The sequence below is a fragment of the Jatropha curcas genome, chromosome 9 (assembly GCF_041381405.1).
Source record: "Jatropha curcas cultivar XTBG-Jc1 chromosome 9, XTBG_Jcur_1.0, whole genome shotgun sequence".
NCBI lineage: Eukaryota > Viridiplantae > Streptophyta > Magnoliopsida > Malpighiales > Euphorbiaceae > Jatropha > Jatropha curcas.
In genome coordinates, this window is record NC_143159.1 from 25,044,501 (window position 1) to 25,066,492 (window position 21,992).

General features: G+C 33.1%; 2 protein-coding genes across 2 annotated transcripts; both read left to right on the forward strand.

Moving 5' to 3' along the window:
• The first annotated feature begins 297 nt into the window (after nt 1–297).
• On the forward strand, nt 298–7,828 carry LOC105637860 (disease resistance-like protein DSC1). Its single transcript, XM_089725962.1, has 7 exons — nt 298–862; nt 1,261–2,183; nt 2,687–3,192; nt 3,767–4,853; nt 5,011–5,310; nt 5,418–6,884; nt 6,962–7,828. Exons 3-7 carry the CDS (start codon nt 2,717–2,719, stop codon nt 7,553–7,555), a joined length of 3,924 nt encoding a protein of 1,307 aa, XP_089582088.1. The 5' UTR covers nt 298–862; nt 1,261–2,183; nt 2,687–2,716; the 3' UTR covers nt 7,556–7,828.
• Nucleotides 7,829–15,901: 8,073 nt separating this feature from the next.
• Nucleotides 15,902–21,020, forward strand: LOC105640362 (disease resistance-like protein DSC1). Its single transcript, XM_089725963.1, is given in 7 exon segments — nt 15,902–16,383; nt 16,961–18,035; nt 18,185–18,484; nt 18,593–19,957; nt 19,959–20,069; nt 20,147–20,706; nt 20,708–21,020. Coding segments are annotated over 7 exon segments (4,032 nt in total). The 5' UTR covers nt 15,902–15,907; the 3' UTR covers nt 20,853–21,020.
• Nucleotides 21,021–21,992: the final 972 nt, after the last annotated feature.

Here is a 21,992-nt window from a genome sequence, read left to right on the forward strand (position 1 = left end):
TATTTTGTGATCCCATTGAGAAGAATATTTAAAATTTTTAATGTTTAATGGTGAAATAATCCGAATTTATATTTTCAAAAATTTTTCTCTTAAATTTAATAAACGGACATCCTAAAAAATTTATTCAATCGTTTAAATGCAAACCAATAAATTGTATAGTTGATAAACCGAACAAAACCGACTGAAAAATCGAAAAGCACACGAAAATCACGATTTAGATCGAATCAAACCTGAATCAAACCACATCTGCCTAAATTCACCCAAACCACTTCTAGAACTCTCCCCTCTCCCCTTATTTTCCAGCTCTCACTCTCCCCCTCCCCGTTCTGCGTGTTCCAGTCACCGGCGAACCACATCCTCCCCTGCCGCCGCCGTCTCTCCCCATCCTCCTCTTCTTATTCTTTCTTTCTTTCTTTCCTCTGCGTTTCTGTTTCTGGCGAGAGTTGGAGTTGCAACCAGTCGTAACTCCACAGATCGGAGCAGACCTCCCTCGCGCGCCAACCCTCCGCCGCTCCACGTCGTAGCAGCTCCGCCAGCACCGTCCCTCTCTTCGTTCTAACCCAGCGAGGAGAACAGTCGCAGGAAGGACTGCGACCTCGCCTCGATCTGTCGCGCCACAGCCTCGCCGTGCTTCAGCTCGCCTCCAGCCACCAAGAACGAGCGCAGCACCACCGCGTCGCACCACCACGCCATCGCGCCGCCACCCGCTGCTGCCCAGTCAGATCGCGCCACCTGCTCGCAGTCCTGGTGAGCGCAGCAACCTGTTTTGGTCGACTCAGCGCCACTTCTCTCACCTGCTCTTCGTTCAGGCACGCGTAGCTTCCATTTCCGTTCAAACAAATTTCGGCAGTAGTATATTTGGGTATAAATAATTTCTTATTAATTGTCAGAATTTAATTAAATTCTAATAATGGTGGTTAATTAATTTAAATTAATTTTTGAGTGTTAATTTAATTAAAAATACTTTAACTAATTAAAGCTAATTTAAACTAGTATCAAATAAATTTATTGGGAAATTTTGATAATAGGAACTTAGAAGTTAATGTTAATGCTGAGGTTACATAGGATGGGAAAATTTGACCTGATTGATTGACCGATGGATGGGCCGTGTGGACTGTGAGGTCGAAAGTCCAATTTTTAGAAGAGGTGCAGTTGAAATTTCGGTAGAAATTAGATTATTTATAGAAATCAAATATGTAAATAATTTATTAGAGCAATTCCTTTATTTCTTATTTGTCTGATATAGTTATTTTCTTGCAGTATTTTTAAATTCCTTAGATCGCTCGGATCCAACTATTGCTCCTCCCGGTCAGAATCAAGAGTTAGAGTATCATTCTCCACCAAGAGTTAGAGTATCATTCTCCGCCACTGTGATTAATAATAAATAATGCATATCAGCACTATATTTGCATAACATTCATTTTATAGACATTAAATATATATGGATATGTATATAAAACTCTAATACTTATTTTTATTTTTATTTTTATATACTATCTTATAAATATATCATGTGACTATTAATATATAATTATATTTTTGTGATTGCGCATTAAGATGGACTTGGTGTATCACGTTGAATGAATTACTTGATTACTTGTGCTGTGAATATGCTATGATTTGTTTGTGTGGAATTGGGATGAAGTGGGTCACTTTGGATTTGTGATGATGGTCTTGGAAATTGACCGTTGGCCGGTATGGGAGATCAGCGCTCCTGTGTGCACCCGATGATATGACATGGATAATATGGATAAACCACAGGGTGATCTCCTGTTGGTATGAAAGAGAAAGGAGAGAACGGAAAAACAATGAGAGGGTTAGTCAAGTGAGGATTAGACCGGTTGGCTAGGTATGGGGATCGGCTTCTTGGTACACACGTATGAGAGGGCGAGCCATGTGAGAGGAAGGCTCGTTGGGGTTTCAGGTGGCGCCACTGACTAATTTCCACTTGCTTGATTATTTGAAGGTGATATTGTTTGTGAGTACTAATGTTGGGCCATATGATTGACTAGTTGTATGCTCATTTTAGAATATCAGGTGCATTTTGTGTGAATGTTTGTAATGTGTATTATTTATTATTATTCACTGAATTACAAAACTCACCCCTCTATCCAAACTTCTTAGGTAGTACGAAGCTGCTGATTCGACTGAAGCTCTGCAATTTTCCTCGCAGGGCTACAAATGTAAATCCATAAATTTTGTTATTTAAATTGTGTTGTTAAACGTATAAACTATTGTACTTTCAAATTATTGTTGAACTCCGTAGTTGTAGGGATTTGCGTATTTTTTTAATTGGATGATTCTATTGTTTAATTAAGTGCATATGAACCGATAGCCCATATTACGAATATGACGTATTATGATTAGGCCCTGATTAAGTTGTATTCGAGAAAATTGAGACTGGGCTAGGATTGTAATATGATTATATATATTCTAATTTATATGGGCTTACCGTTCCTAATAATTTGTGTGGCATGCCTGAGTTGAAAGTTAGGCTTACTACAGGCCTCGGAGGCCTTATGCTTACCTAGGCCTTAGTGCCGGTCTGGCCTATGGAAACGGTTCGTGACAAATGGTCTTCAAGTTGTAGAATGTAGAGTCCTTTTCTTGTATTATTGGATTCGGTTATTATTTCTGTGGCTCAGCACTTGTGATTAATGATTATTTTTTTATTTTAATTTTCCAGAAAAAAAGTGTCACCTCACCTAAGATATATATGGCATCTTCTTCCACTGGTCGTAAACGCAAGTATGATGTGTTTCTTAGCTTCAGAGGTGAGGATACTCGTGATAATTTTACTAGTCATCTCTATGATGCTTTGTGTCGTAAAAAAGTCAAGACGTTCATAGACAATGACCTTGAAAGAGGGGAAGAAATAACTCCAGCCCTTTTGAGAACTATTGAAGAATCAATGATTTCTGTAATCATTTTCTCCAAAAACTATGCATCTTCTCCATGGTGCTTGGATGAAATGTCCAAAATTATTGAATGCAAAGACACTTATGGGCAGGTAGTTCTACCAGTTTTCTATCATATAGATCCATCTCTTTTACAAGAACAAAGTGGGAGTTTTGTAGATGTATTTATCGACGCTGAGAAGAACTTTAAGGAGAAAATGGAACAAGTGCCAAGGTGGAGGGTCGACTTGATGAAAGCAGCTAATATATCTGGATGGGATTCTCAGGTGATTAGGTATGTGTAAATTGATAATCTGCTTATATTTTCTAATCTTTGAAATATATAACCAGATGAAAACAGTATAAATCACCTACTTGAGTTGGAAGGTTGAGACAAAGAGTTGTGCTTTTCTTCCTTTGTGAATTTTCTTTTCTTGTTTGAAAATGCAATAAAACAACTGATTTTGTAGCGCTCTCTAGATTTTGTACAAATTCTGGATGTACATCCTCTTAGTTGAATACCAACTAAGAAGCGCAGACCAATTTCTTAAGTTATCTAATAACATGTTGAGATTTGTAGGCTGCAAGATGATAGCTCTACACTCTAATCCTCTCACTCCTTAGCAGGCCTTCTTTCCTCTGGTTAGCATGTCTAGTGGAAACTTTACTAGTATGTAAAAATTTTATATGCTTCGCACAAATGCTATGGAAGAAAAATTAGATCATTCGTGTTAATCTAACTTCTTACGGGCTTCCTTCCATTGTTGCTGACAGTAATCAAAAAGAAAATGATGACTTGACAAAACTCTTATCAATTCCTTTGTTTCCTTCTCACATGTCACTACTAACTTGTTCTTCATATTTTGTAGACCTGAGGCCAAGCTTGTGAATGATATTGTGAAACATATTTTGAGGAAGTTGAATCATGCATCCTTTAGAGATTCAAAAGGTCTGGTTGGGATAGACTCTCACATTGAACAAATTAGAAAGTTGTTGTGCTTTGGGTCACCAGATGTTCGGATTGTTGGAATTTGGGGTATGGGTGGGATAGGTAAGACGACTATTGCTGAAACAATTTTCAATAGTGTTTCAAGTGAATATGAAGGTTGCTGCTTTCTCAAAAATATTAAGGAAGAGTCAAAAAGATGTGGGCTAGATTTTTTAAAACAAAAACTATTATTTGAAATATTAGAGGAAGAAAATCTACATACTCTAAGTCCCAACATGGGGTCCATTTCCAATGAGGACAGGCTCCAATGCACAAAGGTTTTTCTTCTTCTTGATGATGTGGATGATGTAGATCAATTAGACTCCCTAATTAGAAGATCTAATCTTGGTTTGGGAAGCAGAGTTATTGTGACATCTAGAGATAAGCAGGTTCTTAAGAATATAGTTGATTATGTATATGAAGTTGAGGGATTAAAGGATGATGAAGCTCTTCAATTGTTCAGTTTGTATGCTTTTAAGAAAAACTATCCCCCGAAAGATAGGATAGACTTATCAAATAAGGTGGTGAATTATGCTCAGGGAAACCCATTGGCGCTTAAAGTTTTGGGTTCTTATCTTTTTGACAGAAGGAAACGAGATTGGGAAAGTGCACTGAATAAACTTGGAAGAGGTCCACATTCTCAAATCTGTAATGTATTAAGAATAAGCTTTGATACGCTAGATGATGAAGAGAAAAGTGTATTTCTTGATATTGCTTGCTTTTTTAAGGGGCAGCAAATTGATTTCGTTAAGAGAATCCTTGATGGTTGTGGTTTCTCAGCTGATATTGGAATAAGTGTTCTAGTTGATAGATGCCTCATTACTGTCCTTGAAAACAAACTAGGGATACATGACTTGTTGGTTGAAATGGCTCATGAAATTGTTCGGCAGGAATATGTTGCCAAGCTGGGCAAGCGCAGTAGACTGTGGAATCCTATTGATATCGTTCAAGTGTTGACCAAAAATCTGGTGAGAGCCATATGCATGATGTGTATATATCCTTTGGGGTGTGTACTATGTGTCCTTCATACACACACACACACACACACACATATACGAAAGTAAGTTGGAAACTTTATATATTTACATAACTTATGCACTATTTATTCGTTGATGTGATATCTAGGGAACTGAAAAGGTTGAAGGGATATTTTTAGATGCATCAACAATAGGAGAAGTGAACTTATGTTCCAGAGCTTTTGCGAACATGAATAATCTTAGACTGCTTAAAATTTACAATGCTAGAATTGGAAATAACGGAAAATTGCAACTTCATCATGGCCTTGAGTTTCTTTCTGATGAGTTGAGGTATCTCCACTGGGATGGATACCCATTAAGGTCTATGCCATCTAATTTTCAAGCAGAGAATCTTGTTGAGCTGAACCTAGCATACAGCAACGTCAGACAACTATGGACAGGAGTGCAGGTTTGCTATAAGATCTATCTTCATGCTTCATTTTTACTACCCCCTTTTTTTCTTTAAAAAAATGTTGTGGGTTGAGTAAACATTAATTTCTTGTATTATTTGTGCAGAATCTTGTAAGCTTGAAAGACATCAATCTTAGCTACTCTGAGCACTTGACTACTTTCCCAGACCTGTCACAGGCCAAGAATGTTGAAAGAATTAATTTTGAAAACTGTCCTCGACTGTTAGAAGTGTCATCATCCATTCAGTTTTTAGACAATCTTGTTGATTTGAATATGAAATGCTGCAGAAGCCTTATGCATCTCCCGATTGGCTCTAAAATGAGATCTCTCAAGACAATTAACCTTTCTGGTTGCTCCAATTTTAGGGAATGTCCAGAGTTTGCAGAGAACATAAAGTATTTAAATTTGAATGAGACTGCCATAGAAGAACTTCCCAAATCAATTGGGAATCTCAGTGGACTCATTACATTGAATCTCAAGGACTGTAAACAACTTAGGAATCTTCCAGAAAGTGTGCAAAGGTTAAAATCTCTTTTGATTATTGATCTCTCTGGCTGCTCAAACATCACTAGGCTTCCAGATATGTCAATGGATATAAAATACTTGTACTTGAGTGAAACTGCAATAGAAGAACTTCCGGGCCGTCTCACCAAACTCTTTTGTTTGGATTTAAAGAACTGCAAAAGGCTTAAGAAGATTCCTTGTAAAAGTTCTAATTTGGCATCTCTTGAAAATCTTATTCTCTCTGGATGCTCAAACATCACCCAGTTTCCAGATGTTTCAAGGACTATAAAGAAATTAATTTTGGACAAGACAGCAATAGAAGAAATTCCCTCATCAGTTCAGTATTTATGTGATCTTGAGGAATTGAGTATGCAACAGTGCACAAGTTTTCGAATTCTTCCTAGCAGTATTTGCAAGTTGAAATCTTTGCAAAAGCTTAATCTGTCAGGTTGTTCCATGTTTCAGTGTTTTCCAGAAGTTTCAGAGGTTATGGGATCATTGAGGTATCTTTATTTAGATGGAACAGCCATTACAAAGCTACCCTCACCTATTGAAAATCTAAAGGGCTTATCGAGCTTGGAAGTGAGAAACTGCAAAAATCTTTCCATATTGCCAGAGATGATCTCAGGTATTGAATATTCTATCAACATGCCTGACAGAGGAGTAGATATTCAATATTTACGGAAGCTATATCTAACCAGCTGCAGTTTGTTGGACGTGCCTTATAGCATTGGTTGCTTATTCTCACTTGAAGCGTTAGATCTAGGTGGAAACAATTTTAGGAACATACCTGAAAGTATCAATAAGCTCACTGAGCTGCAACACCTTGGTTTAAGAGATTGCCAGAAGTTGGTATCATTACCAGATCTTCCACCGCAACTGGCAACATTAGATGCACACAATTGCATTTCACTGATTACAGTATCATTTGATTCAACTGGAGTAAAAGGAAATATTTTTGAATTCTTTTTCACTAACTGTGAGAAGTTGGGCTTTGATGCAAGGCACAAAATATTAGAATATGCCCTCACAAAATTTATGCGCTATGCAAAAAGACTGAACAACCAGGTCTCTTTCCCCTTTCATCCTCTGATTCTTTGTAACTGATAATTCCAATGTTAATGGTCATGATTCTCATGTTGCAGATTCCTTCTATACTAGCAGGAGAATCTAGTTTTTGCATTCCTGGACGTACAATCCCAAGGTGGTTTGGCCATCAAAGTGAAGGATTTTCTACGACAATGCAGCTACCTTCACAGTGGGCTAACATCAAGTTCCTGGGTTTCACTCTGTGTGTTGTTATTAAATTCGGCGTTTATTTTTTCTTTGGGGGCAACAATGGTTTCCAGATTAGGTGTCAATATCACTTCAAAAATGAGTACAGAGAGTGCAGTGATCTCCTTTCTTATTTTGGTGGTTGGTACGGTAAAAGAACTCCCCGTACTTATCATGACAAAGAGTTTGGGACCCAATGTCCTATGTTCTTCGGGTATGATCCATGTGTGGACGCTACAAAAGATGATCATTTCAGTAAATATAGAGAGTTAGTAGTTGAATTCTACCCTGAAGATATGGATGGCAATCCTTTACACCGTTGCAAAGTGATCAGTTGTGGTGTACGTCTACTATATTCTGAAGAGGATTTATTTTGTCTAAATTGTCGACCCTTTGCGTGTTTTGATGTAGGTGATGAGGAAGATATAGTCACTCTTGCCTGTGAAGAACATAATAGTTTTTAGCTCGCCGAGAAGCTCAACGAGAATTAGGCACTGAAGGAGTCGAACAGCTCAACATGTCTAACAAAAAAGAAAAAGAAAATGAAAAAGTAGAACGTGGCCGTTGCAAGTTTTTAAGGCACCTCCAAGTTATTTTTTTAACATTTATATATATATATATATATATATATATATATATATATATATATGTAATTTTAAGGAAAGTTATATATATTATGCGTATTGTAGCGATTACAATAGTTTTAAGTTATATTTATTATTCCATTCAAGCTAAAACACCCTCACAATAGTTTCAACAATATTTTTATGTTCCTAATCTTAAAAAAAAAAAAAAAAAAAAAAAAGATTTTGCGGTGTTTGGCGAGATTGAAGGCAATTATTGGTAGATTCAGTAACCATTTCTCCTCCGTTAGTGTGTTTTTATTTGGTTATTCGTATCTCTCTTGCGGTTCAATGGTTGCTCCCAGTGATTTCTTAATTTTAATATTTTAACTTCTATGCTCCGTTTGACACAAATAAATTCAAAATGTAGCATTTATTGATAAAATTTATTTATAAATAAATTTTTCATGTTTGAAATAAATTTTAAAAATGAAAATTCGTTTACTTTTATTTCTAAAATATTCTGAGTATAATAATTTTAAAAGACTGAGAGGATGAATAATTATATAGTAAAGTTTTAAGTTGTTTAAGTTTGTGGAATTCATTTGAAAATTTTAACTTTGATAAGTTCTTTCAGAGGATTTTTTGTTGAAGAAAAAACAAATTTTATTGCTTTCTCTATACCAACAATACCAACCCTTTTCGGAATTATTAGACATAAAGCGTCTGTAGACATTAGTATTCTTTTAAATAATAACTTTTTTTAATTTTTCAATAATTAATAATAAAATTATCAACTACCAATTAATCTAATGGGATGAAGTAATAAATTATTTAAGCATAGTTCAAGGTTTGAATCCTATCATTGTGAACAAAGAAAATTGGATTAAGAGGGTCGTGCCGTTATGAAGCTGTGTAGAATCCGAAACTGAATTAATCCACTATGCTGGGGTTCAAAGAGAAATTAATAATAAAATTAATAACCGCACAATGTGATGTATATGACTAGTTCATATTTAATTATTTATACAGTTTTAGCTGTCACACACAGGTTTTTGGATTTGACTTTAGTTGGTCTAGCCGACTGGTTTGACCACTGGGTCCGTTACTTGAACCAGCATATGTCATGATAAGGTCACTTTATCCGTATTGGTCTCAGTGGACCGTCCAATCATTTCAGCCACTTTGCTAACACTCCTACGCTAACATAACATCATGCAGTTTGATTTTTTTTTTTTTTTAATAACTTTGTGCCAAAAGATCTCAAATTAATTATTATAAGCAATATTAATACATAACTAGTAAATGTCAAAAAAAAAAAAAAAAGTAATACATAACTAGTAATGCACTCTCAAAAAAAAAAAAAAAAAAAAAAAGAAAGAAAGATACATACCTAGAAATGTTCTCAAGTTCAGTATTTTTCAATATTATAAAATAAATTCTCATGACTCATGATCTAAAATCCTAAAAGCTCTATTTTTTTTTCTTTCATGACTATTATTGGTGAGGACGGCCACTAGAAAGTTCTCATCGGTGGTCACTATTTTTTCTTTTTTTAATTATTTTTTATAAATAATCTTCATATTTGAGTTATGTTGCCCAATTATTGAGATTTATTATTGTTCATATATTATGATTTTATTCTCAGATCTAATTCTGGTTATTATTATAACAATTATAGTGATTTTGTGCAGTGTCTATTGTTATTTGGTTACTTATGCAAAAAGAAGCGCAGATCTCTACAAAAAAAAAAAAAAAAATTGAAGGTAATCATATCGAACTTGTGGAAAGACCATGAGTCGAACAGTGGCTATGAATAGCCATCAAGTGGAGCAAGCGATTACCGATAGGACAAATATTATGCTCTGTCAACTCAATCAGATACTTCAAATCAAGATTGTATTTTTTCATTATTTGTATAAGTGATTTATTATTAGACTTCCTATATAAAAATGTAAAACATATTAATCTGTATCCTTTGTATGCAGTTATCTCTTAACGAAATTTCGATTTAATTTCTTCTTAAGTTAAAAAAGAAAAGAAAGCAAATTTATTCTCCCAATTATGCAGGCTCAATTATGTGTAATGATACTATTATTTTTATAGTATTTTCAATATAGTTTTATTAGGAGTTTTTAGTATTTTTAACTACTTTATTTAGTTTTTATCTCAATTTTATTTATGTTTTCATATAAAAGCTTCCTTGAATCATAATGCACTGATCTTAAGGAAATTTGTAGGGTTTTGGCACAGAAAAGAGCAAAATAAAGCAAAGCACTCAGCCTAGCACACCCAAGCCGTGCTCCCTAGCACGCCCGTGCCACAAGTCCTTATCCAAGCGTGCCTCTGAGCACGGTCCGTGTTGAAGTCCCCATAGACTCAGAACTTGGCATGCCCAGACCGTGCTTCCCAGCACGCCCGTGCTAAAGACAAAGAGCTGATTTGAGTCAAAATTGCCAACCAATTCCCACCATTTTCATGAGCTCACCTTGGATACTTTCTTCACATGCAAATCAAGTTCTAACCTATGCACATGGGAAAGTCATGATTGAGAGAAATTTAAGGCCTAATGAGAACTTTATTCTTTAAATAAGGTGGAATTTATTCCCTAAACAATGTGGATTTATTCCCTAAACAATGTAGAAGTTCTCTCCCAAGAGGTCTATATAAAGAGAGGAAGGATGCATTGTAAAAAAATCCCATAGCATCCCATTCCATCCCATCTCATATCCCATATCTCATATATCTCTCATTCTCTTAGTCTGGTACATAGTTTTATTTCTTCAAGAGTTCAAGCATTCAAGAGTTGTGCCAAGATTCAAGGAAGCCATCCGGAGTCAATTGTTAACTAGTTCTTATTTCTAAACTCTTAATCTCGTTTATTTTTTTCATTATTCATATTGATTATGAAATTTTTATCAAGTATTATTGAGTTTTATTTAAGTATTATGTTTAACTAAACTCTCATACTAGGGATTTGATGTAGCTTAATTTCTTTTCCAATTTATAATATTAGATTTGCTTTTCTTTATTTAAGTATAATTTATTATTGAAATTAATGCTTCCAGGCAGAGTTTCTCTCCTGGATTGATTTATTTCATTTATCACTATCAGGAGAAGGGTTTTTGATATGAAAAGATAATAAATTACATGATAATAATAACTTGATGCAGAAGCTATATGGTTTGACTCATGGGGGATTTTCATAAGTTAATGACCTTAGGTTATGAATTCATAAACAAACCATAAAATTTAATGATTTAATTCATGTTTGATTGCGCTATTGGAAGATAGGTAATTAGACCGGGTTAAAATAGCTAACAATACATCGGGAGAGCTTGTTAGTGATTTTAGGGTTGTTTCCCCTACTTGAACAATTAAAATTGATTATCAAACTAATAAAATGAATTGGATAAAATTAAGTGAAGTTAAAATCCCTAGTAGCTTTAAATCCTTGATTTCTTTTAATGAAATGTTGTTGCTTGATCTCTTCTTATGCTCTTTTATTTGTTGAATTTAGTTTCTAAAAATAATTTTCCTTATTGTCGTTTCAATTTTATTTTATTTTTTCTCTCCTTAACAATTAGGTCTATATTATCATTATTATTATTATTATTATTATTATTATTATTATTATTATTATTATTATTATTATTGTGTTATGTTGTTCTTTCCCATTTTCAGAATTTAGCCATTAAAACCATGCCCTTTGTTTCCTTGTCTTTTATTGTATTTGTCAATACAATGGTGGTAATGTGTTTTCTACTTTATTTTTGTTTTCTTACCTTGCATTGATGATTTATGATAAGTTTGGAAAATTAGTCTTATTTTTGCACACATTGGGGACAATGTGCTAGATTAAGTTGGGGAAAGGAAAATTTTAGTTAAAATTTTAATTTTTTTTATTTATTATTTTGTTTGTTTATTTCATTAGTTTAATAAGGTTGGAATAATTGTGAGCAAGTTTAAAAATTATCATAATTCATTAACTTGCAATGAATTTAGTTGTTCTCCGAGGTTAATTATTTTTCAGCTTAAATTTTAATTTTTAACTTAACATGATTATTTGATTTAACTATTTGTTTCTAAGATTATAATCACTAATTTTTTGTGAATTCTATGATATATAGATGTGTTTTAATCAAAATTTATTTAACCTTGGCATTCTTAGAACAAATTAAAATTCTCTTCAAGACAAAAATTTTAAATGCTTACATTTATAAAGAGATGATTTAGGCATTCTTTGTTAAAACTTCACAATTAGCCTAGAGCACCTAAATTAAAGTATGTCCCTTGTAACCAATTTGAAGCCTATATCAAAAATTTATTGTTCACCCATATTTAAACCTAGCCATTAAACGAAATTAATTTTCTACCCTAAGTGCAATAATGTGTAATTGAAGGTTTGATTTTTATTAAAACATAGCAACAAAGGGAGAAAATTTCATTAATACTGGCAAATGAGAAAAGTAAAAACAAAATAATAAATAAATAAAAATTAAAAAAAATAAAAAAATAAAAAGAAAACACCCGATAAAAGAAGCAATTAATCAAGAATTCAAGTTTGGGAAACTTTAGCAAGGAAGAAATTATCAAAAGTGCTATGAAGAGACCTTGTCAAAAATACCTCTAATTTCGAGCTAGTAAGGGACTTCAATTTAATCTCTCTTTACAAATAAAAATTGTTTTTAATATAAATGAAAATCCTGATATTAACCATTCCTTGTACTTTTTGTCTACCGTGTTATTCCTTTTTTTTTTTTTTGTCTAGCTAAAATTATATCCCTAAAACCCCATTACAATCTAAATAAAGACCTTTTGATCTTTTAAAATTGTATGCATTTCAATTGTAGAGAAGGGACGACTAAAATTGGCTATGGAAATGTTGAACTTATATTTAAACCTCTTATTTAAAGGTTAAATGATTTTTGTGAAAATTCATACTCTATCTGTCATAAGTTGAATAATTGTTGGTGTTAAAAATATTGTTAACTTATGTTTAAATTAAGGAATGTGTTTTATTGAAAATTAATTTTTTTTTGCTAGAATATAATTAGCATAAAAAACACATGATTTATTCTCATGTTAATGACTTTTGATATTTATTGAAATTGTGAATAATTATTTCCTACTATATTAAGCTAGCTTTGTTAGTTTTTAATTTTGTTGCTTGAGGACAAGCAATGGTTTAAGTTTGAGGAATTTTGATAGTATTATTTTTATAGTATTTTCAATATAGTTTTATTGGGAGTTTTTAGTATTTTTAATTACTTTATTTAGTTTTTATCTCAATTTTATTTATGTTTTCATATAAAAGCTTCCTTGAATCATAATGCACTTGATCTTAAGGAAATTTTAGGGTTTTGGCATAGAAAAGAGCAAAATAAAGCAAAACACTTAGCCTAGCATGCCCAAGCCGTGCTCCCTAGTACGCCCGTGCCACCTAGCACGCCCGTGCCACAAGTCCTTATCCAAGCGTGCCTCTGAGCACAGTCCGTGTTGAACTCTCCATAGACTCAGAACTTGACACGCTCAGACTGTGCTTCCCAGCACGCCCGTGCTAAAGACAAAGAGCTGATTTGAGTCAAAATTGCCAACCAATTCCCAACATTTTCATGAGCTCACCTTGGATACTTTCTTCACATGCAAATCAAGTTCTAACCTATGCACATGGGAAAGTCATGATTGAGAGAAATTTAAGGCCTAATGAGAACTTTATTCTCTAAACAAGGTGGAATTTATTCCCTAAACAATGTGGATTTATTCCCTAAACAATGTAGAAGTTCTCTCCCAAGAAGTCTATATCCCATAGCATCCCATTCCATCCCATCTCATATCCCATATCTCATATATCTCTCATTCTCTTAGTCTTGTACATAGTTTTATTTCTTCAAGAGTTCAAGCATTCAAGAGTTGTGCCAAGATTCAAGGAAGCCATCCGGAGTCAATTGTTAACTAGTTCTTATTTCTAAACTCTTAATCTCGTTTATTTCTTTCATTATTCATATTGATTATGAAATTTTTATCAAGTATTATTGAGTTTTATTTAAGTATTATGTTTAACTAAACTCTCATACTAGGGATTTGATGTAGCTTAATTTCTTTTCCAATTTATAATATTAGATTTGCTTTTCTTTGTTTAAAGTATAATTTATTATTGAACTTAATGCTTCAGGCATAGTTTCTCCCTTCGATTGATTTATTTCATTAATCACTATCAGAAGAAGGGTTTTTGATATGAAAAAGATAATAAATTATATGAGAATAATAACTTGATGCGGAAGCTATATGGTTTGACTCATGAGGGTTTTCATAAGTTAATGACCTTAGGTTATGAATTCATAAACAAACCATAAAACTTAATGATTTAATTCATGTTTGATTGCGCTATTGGAAGATAGGTAATTAGACCGGGTTAAAATAGCTAACAATATATCAGGAGAGCTTGTTATGATTTTAGGGTTGTTTCCCCTACTTGAACAATTAAAATTGATTATCAAACTAATAAAATGAATTGGATAGAATTAAGTGAAGTTAAAATCCTAGTAGCTTTAAATCCTTGATTTCTTTTAATCAAATGTTGTTGCTTGATCTCTTCTTATTCTCTTTTATTTGTTGAATTTAGTTTCTAAAAATAATTTTCCTTATTGCCATTTAAATAATAGTAGGTTAACATAATTTTGGTACTTGGTATACAATCCTCGTGGGAACGATATTCTACTCATCATATATTACTTGTAACGATTTCGTACACTTGCGAAAAGCACTGTCATGTAAGTTATTCACTATAAATTAGAATTATTTTCACAATTGAAGTTATTTTAAACTTATTTTATTTATTATTTATTATAATAATTTTATTTTCTAGATTACTAATTTTCTTAGAAATAATTACATCAATTTGTTTAGAAATACAAATGCTTATTTACTATAAATTAGAATTATATTATTTTCACAATTGAAGTTGTTTTAAAATTATCTTATTTATTATTTATTATAATAATTTTATTTTCAATATTATTAATTTTCTTATAAATAACTACATCAATTTGTTTAAAAAATATAATTGCTTATTGAATAAATTAAAAAGATTCACTAAAATCGTAAAAATAAGTAAATAAAACTAAAATGATATTCCATCAGTCCTAAAATATAAATTTTTTAAGATTTTTACACGGAATTAAATAATCATTTAATTCCACAAAATTATAACAAAATTAGTTGTTGATGCGCTTACGCGGTTACTTATATTATCTAAATGATAAGTATAAAATTTTAAATATAAATGAGCGGATATTTAACTTTTTTTTAGTTTATGTTGTATTTATTTTTTATACTTTATTAGATTTTACTTATTAATATTTTGTAATATTTTAAATATATTTTGTAAAAGTCATTTTTTTTTAAATTGCTGAATTACAAAACAATAAATCTAAATTTCAATATTTTATAAGAATTTCTAATATTTTATAAAAGTTTTTTTTTTCCTTTTTCTTTTCTTCTTCTTCTTCTTCTTCTTCTTTTTTTTTTTTTTTTTTTTTTTTTTTTTTTTTTTTTTTTTTTTTTTAACTCAAAAGGAGAAAGCAAAGAAATTTTCCTTAAATTTCCTTGAAGGCAAGCAAGCAAGGACCTTGGTCTTTTAGTCAAAACTGTTACTCTCTCTGGTACAGTGTAACAGATAAGATGATCAAAGGCAATGGATGGATGATATTTCTCTCCCTTGTGGTATTAGCTAATCGAAGCAAAAAATTGTTGCTCGTGGAAGTGAAACTCTGTATTTATTTCCAATGTAAGTCAAAAATCTATTCCTTGTGGTATTCGTTTCAACTTGCTTTCTGTCTTTCTGATGAATATGTAAGTTAGGTTCCTTTCTCTCTGATTGCTTATATTTATCGAGTCCTCTTCCAACCTAAGTTGAGTCTGATAATCAATCCTGTTTGAGCTTCGTTCTCCTTTCTGGTGATATAAGAAATATAAGCTTGTTGTTTTTTTTTTTTAATAGTTTAATATGCGCTAAAGGATTTAGTAAAAAGGCATGGATAATTGTTACAGTATTTCTTCTATTTATTTATTTTTTTGTGATCCCATTAGAAGATTTTTAAAGTTTTTAATGTTCGATGGTCTTGAAGTTGTAGAGTCCTTTTATTGGATTCGATAATTATTTCTGTGGCACAACACTTGTCAGTAATGGTTATTTCTCGATTTTCATTTTCCAGGAAAACAGTGTCGCATAAGATATTTTAACTATCCATTATGGCATCTTCTTCCACTGGTCGTAAACGGAAGTATGATGTGTTTCTTAGCTTCAGAGGTGAGGATACTCGTGATAATTTTACTAGTCATCTCTATGATGCTTTGTGTCGTAAAAAAGTCAAGACCTTCATAGACAATGACCTTCAAAGAGGGGAAGAAATAACTCCAGCCCTTTTGAGAACGATTGAAGAATCGATGATTTCTGTAATCATTTTCTCCAAAAACTATGCATCTTCTCCATGGTGCTTGGATGAAATGTCCAAAATTATTGAATGCAAGGATACTTATGGACAGATAGTTTTGCCAGTTTTCTATCATATAGATCCATCTCTTTTACAAGAACAAAGCGGGAGTTTTGCGGATGCATTTACTCATGTTGATGAGAACTTTAAGGAGAAAATGGAAAAAGTGCCAAGGTGGAGGGTCGACTTGATGAAAGCGGCTAGTATATCTGGATGGGATTCTCAGGTGATTAGGTATGTGTAAATTGATAATCTTCTTATATTTTCTAATCTTTGAAATATATAACAAGATGAAAACAGTATAAATCACGTACCTGAGTTGGAAGGTTGAGACAAAGAGTTGTGCTTTTTCTCCTTTGTGAATTTTCTCGTCTTGTTTGAAAATGCAATAAAACAACTTATTTTGTAGCGCTCTCTAGTTTTTGTACAAATTCTGGATGCACATCCTCTTAGTTGATATTCAACTAAGAAGCGCACACCAATTTCACAAGTTATCTAATAACATGTTGAGATTTGTAGGCTGCAAGATGATAGCTCTACACTCTAATCCTCTCACTCCTTTGCAGGCCTTCTTTCCTCTGGTTAGCATGTCTAGTGGAAACTTTATTAGTATGTAAAAATTTTATATGCTTAGCATAAATGCTAACTATGGAAGAATAATTAGATCATTTGTGTTAATCTAACTTCCTGCGGGCTTCCTTCCATTGTTGCAGACAGTAATAAAAAAGAAAATGATGATTTGACAACACTCTTATCAATTCCTTTGTTTCCTTCTCACATGTCACTACTACTTGTTCTTCATATTTTGTAGACCTGAGGCCAAGCTTGTGAATGATATTATGAAACATATTTTGAGGAAGTTGAATCATGCATCCTTTAGAGATTCAAAAGGCCTGGTTGGGATAGACTCTCACATTGAACAAATTAGAAAGTTGTTGTGCTTTGGGTCACCAGATGTTCCGATTGTTGGAATTTGGGGTATGGGTGGGATAGGTAAGACGACTATTGCTGAAGCAATTTTCTATAGCGCTTCAAGTGAATATGAAGGTTGCTGCTTTCTCAAAAATATTAAGGAAGAGTCAAAAAGATGTGGGCTAGATTTTTTAAAACAAAAACTATTATTTGAAACATTAGAGGAAGAAAATCTACATACTCTAAGTCCCAACATGGGGTCCATTTCCAATGAGGACAGGCTCCAATGCACAAAGGTTTTTCTTCTTCTTGATGATGTGGATGATGTAGATCAATTAGACGCCCTAATTAGAAGATCGAATCTTGGTTTGGGAAGTAGAGTTATTGTGACATCTAGAGATAGGCAGCTTCTTAAGAATATAGTTGATGACGTATATGAAGTTGAGGGATTAAATGATGATGAAGCTCTTCAATTGTTCAGTTTGTATGCTTTTAAGAAAAACTATCCCCCGAAAGATAGGTTAGACTTATCAAATAAGGTAGTGAATTATGCTCAGGGAAACCCATTGGCGCTTAAAGTTTTGGGTTCATATCTATTTGACAGAAGGAAACGAGATTGGGAAAGTGCACTGAATAAACTTGGAAGAGGTCCACATTCTCAAATCTGTAATGTATTAAGAATAAGCTTTGATATGCTAGATGATGAAGAGAAAAGTGTATTTCTTGATATTGCTTGCTTTTTTAAGGGGCAGCAAATTGATTTCGTTAAGAGAATCCTTGATGGTTGTGGTTTCTCAGCTGATATTGGAATCAGTGTTCTAGTTGATAGATGCCTCATTACTGTCCTTGAAAACAAACTAGGGATACATGACTTGTTGCTTGAAATTGTTCGGCAGGAATCTGTTGCTAAGCTGGGCAAGCGCAGTAGACTGTGGAATCCTATTGATATCCTTCAAGTGTTGACCAAAAATCTGGTGAGAGCCATATGCATGATGTGTCTATATCCTTTGGGCTGTGTACTATGTGTCCTTCATACACAGACACACACACATACGAAAGTAAGTTGGAAACTTTATATATTTACGTAACTTATGCACTATTTATTCGTTGATGTGATATCTAGGGAACTGAAAATGTTGAAGGGATATTTTTGGATGCATCAACAATAGGAGAAGTGAACTTATGTTCCAGAGCTTTTGCGAACATGGATAATCTTAGACTGCTTAAAATTTACAATGCTAGAATTGGAAATAACAGAAAATTGCACCTTCATCATGGCCTTGAGTTTCTTTCTGATGAGTTGAGGTATCTCCACTGGGATGGATACCCATTAAGGTCTATGCCATCTAATTTTCAAGCAGAGAAACTTGTTGAACTGAACCTAGCATACAGCAACGTTAAACAACTATGGACAGGAGTGCAGGTTTGCTATAAGATCTATCTTCATGCTTCATTTTTACTACCCCCTTTTTTTTCTTTAAAAAAGCGCTGCGGGTTGAGTAAACATTAATTTCTTGTATTCTTTCTGCAGAATCTTGTGAGCTTGAAAGACATCAACCTTAGCTACTCTGAGCACTTGACTACTTTTCCAGACCTGTCACAGGCCAAGAATATTGAAAGAATTAATTTTGAAAACTGTCCTCACTTGGTAGAAGTGTCGTCATCCATTCAGTTTTTAGACAATCTTGTTGATTTGAATATGAAATGCTGCAGAAGCCTTGTGCATCTCCCGATTGGCACTAACATGAGATCTCTCAAGACTATCAACCTTTCTGGTTGCTCCAATTTTAGGGAATGTCCAGAGTTTGCAGAGAACATAAAGTATTTAAATTTGAATGAGACTGCCATAGAAGAACTTCCCAAATCAATTGGGAATCTCAGTGGACTCATTACGTTGAATCTCAAGGACTGTAAACAACTTAGGAATCTTCCAGAAAGTGTGCAAAGGTTAAAATCTCTTTTGATTATTGATCTCTCTGGCTGCTCAAACATCACTAGGCTTCCAGATATGTCAATGGATATAAAATACTTGTACTTAAGTGAAACTGCTATAGAAGAACTTCCGTTTTCAATTGGCCGTCTCACCAAACTCTTTTGTTTGGATTTAAAGAACTGCAAAAGGCTTAAGAAGATTCCTTGTAAAATTTCTAATTTGGCATCTCTTGAAAATCTTATTCTCTCTGGATGCTCAAACATCACCCAGTTTCCAGATGTTTCAAGGACTATAAAGAAATTAATTTTGGACAAGACAACAATAGAAGAAATTCCCTCATCAGTTCAGTATTCATGTGAACTTGAGGAATTGAGTATGCAACAGTGCACAAGTTTTCGAATTCTTCCTAGCAGTATTTGCAAGTTGAAATCTTTGCAAAAGCTTAATCTGTCAGGTTGTTCCATGTTTCAGTGTTTTCCAGAAGTTTCAGAGGTTATGAGATCATTGAGATATCTTTATATAGATGGAACGGCCATTACAAAGCTACCCTCACCTATTGAAAATCTAAAGGGCTTATCGAGCTTGGAAGTGAGAAACTGCAAAAATCTTTCCATATTGCCAGAGATGATCTCAGGTATTAAATATTCTATCAACATGCCTGACGGAGGAGTAGATATTCAATATTTACGGAAGCTATATCTAACCAGCTGCAGTTTGTTGAACGTGCCTTCTAGCATTGGTTGCTTATTCTCACTTGAAGCATTAGATCTAAGTGGAAACAATTTTAGGAAGATACCTCAAAGTATCTATAAGCTGATTGAGCTGCAATATCTTGGTTTAAGAAATTGCCAGAAGTTAGAATCATTACCAAATCTTCCACCGCAACTGACAACATTAGATGCACACAATTGCATTTCACTGATTAAAGTATCATTTGGTTCAACTGGAGTAAAAGGAAATATTTTTTGAATTCTTTTTCACTAACTGTGACATGTTGGCCTATGGTGCAAGGCACAACATAATGGAATATGCCCTCACAAAATTTATGAGCTACGCAAAAAGACTGAACAACCAGGTCTCTTTCCCCTTTCATCTTCTAATTCTTTTTAACCGATAATTCCAATGTTAATGGTCATGATTCTCATGTTGCAGATTCCTTCTATACTAGCAGGAGAATCTAGTTTTTGCATTCATGGACATACAATCCCAAGGTGGTTTGGCCATCAAAGTGAAGGATTTTCTACGACAATGCAGCTGCCTTCACAGTGGGCTAACATCAAGTTCCTGGGTTTCACTCTGTGTGTTGTTATTCAATTCAACTACTTTTTTCTGGGCAACAATGGTTTCCAGATTAGGTGTCAATATCACTTCAAAAATGAGTACAGAGAGTGCAGTGATCTCCATTCCTATTTCGGTGGTTGGTACGGTGAAAGAACTCTCTGCACTTATCATGACAAAAAGTTTGGGAGACAATATCCTATGTTCTTCGGGTATGATCCATGTGTGGACGCTACAAAAGATGATCATTTCAGTAAATATAGAGAGTTAATAGTTGAATTCTACCCTGAAGATATGGATGGCAATCCTTTACACTGTTGCAAAGTGATGAATTGTGGTGTACGTCTACTATATTCTGAAGAGGAGTTATTTTGTCGATGTCTTTCAATTGGTCTACAAAAAGAAGAAAAATTAGACAAAATTACTAGGGGTCTAAATTTTCATGCAAGATATAGACTTGGTTGTCTTCGACCCTTTCGAGTGTTTTGATGTAGGTGATGAGGAAGATATAGCCACTCTTGCCTCTGAAAAACATATAGTTTATGGCTCGCCGAGAAGGTCAACGGGAATTAGGCCCTGAAGGAGTCGAACAGATCAACATATCTAACAAAAAAGAGAGAAAAATGAAAAAGTAGACCGTGGGCGTTGTAAGTTTGTAAGGCACTAACTTATTTTTTTAACATTTATATATATATAAATGTAATTTTAAGAAAAGTTATATATATTATGCATATTGCAGTGATTAGAATAGTTTTAAGTTATATTTATTATTCCATTCAAACTAAACACCCTCACAATAATTTCAATAATATTTTTATGTTCCTAATCTTTAAAAAAAAAAAAAAATTAAGACTTTTCAGTGCTCGGTGAGATTGAAGGCAATTATTGGTAGATTCAGTACCATTTCTCTTTCTTTAGTGTGTTTTTATTTTATTATTTATATCTCTCTTGCTGTTCAATGGTTGCTTCCAGTGATTTCTTAATTTTAATATTTTAACTTTTATGCTCCTTTGACACAAATAAACTCAAAATGTAAAGCTTATTGATAGAATTCATTTATAAATGAATTTTTGAAATAAATTTAAAAATGAAAGTTCATTTGCTTTTATTTCTAAAATATTCTCAGTATAATAATTTTAGAAGACCGGGAGGATGAATTATTTTGTAATAAAACTTCAAGTTGTTTAAGTTTTTTGAATTCATTTGAAAATTCCAACTCGGATAATTTTTTTAGAGGATTTTTGTTGAAGAAAAAACAAACCTTCTTGCTTTCTCTACCAACAATACCAAGTCCTTTCGGAATGATTGGTATAAAGCGTCTAGGTAGCTTTTTTTTTTTTTAGAATTTGGTTTAATTATATTCAAATTCTTACAATTGAATTCTTTATTTTTCTTTTCGTACCAAACACAAAAATTTGAATTTGTAAATCAATTCCACAAAATTTTGTGGAATTTATTTATTTTAAACAAGGAGTTAAGCTTCCAAGAAAATGGGAGTCTCTCACATAATCCCCCTATGTCAATGGGTGTCTCAACGGAAATCGGCAACTATTGAATAGCTTAATTTATAACATTTTGCAATTTTATGTCTCTAAATGACATGGCAAATTGAAAAAAATGATTTTACATATGTGGATCCAATTTTTATTAGATGTCAGTTTACTTGGTAAGAAGGAGATGGAATATTTGTTATGTAAGCATTCATGACATGAAAATATAG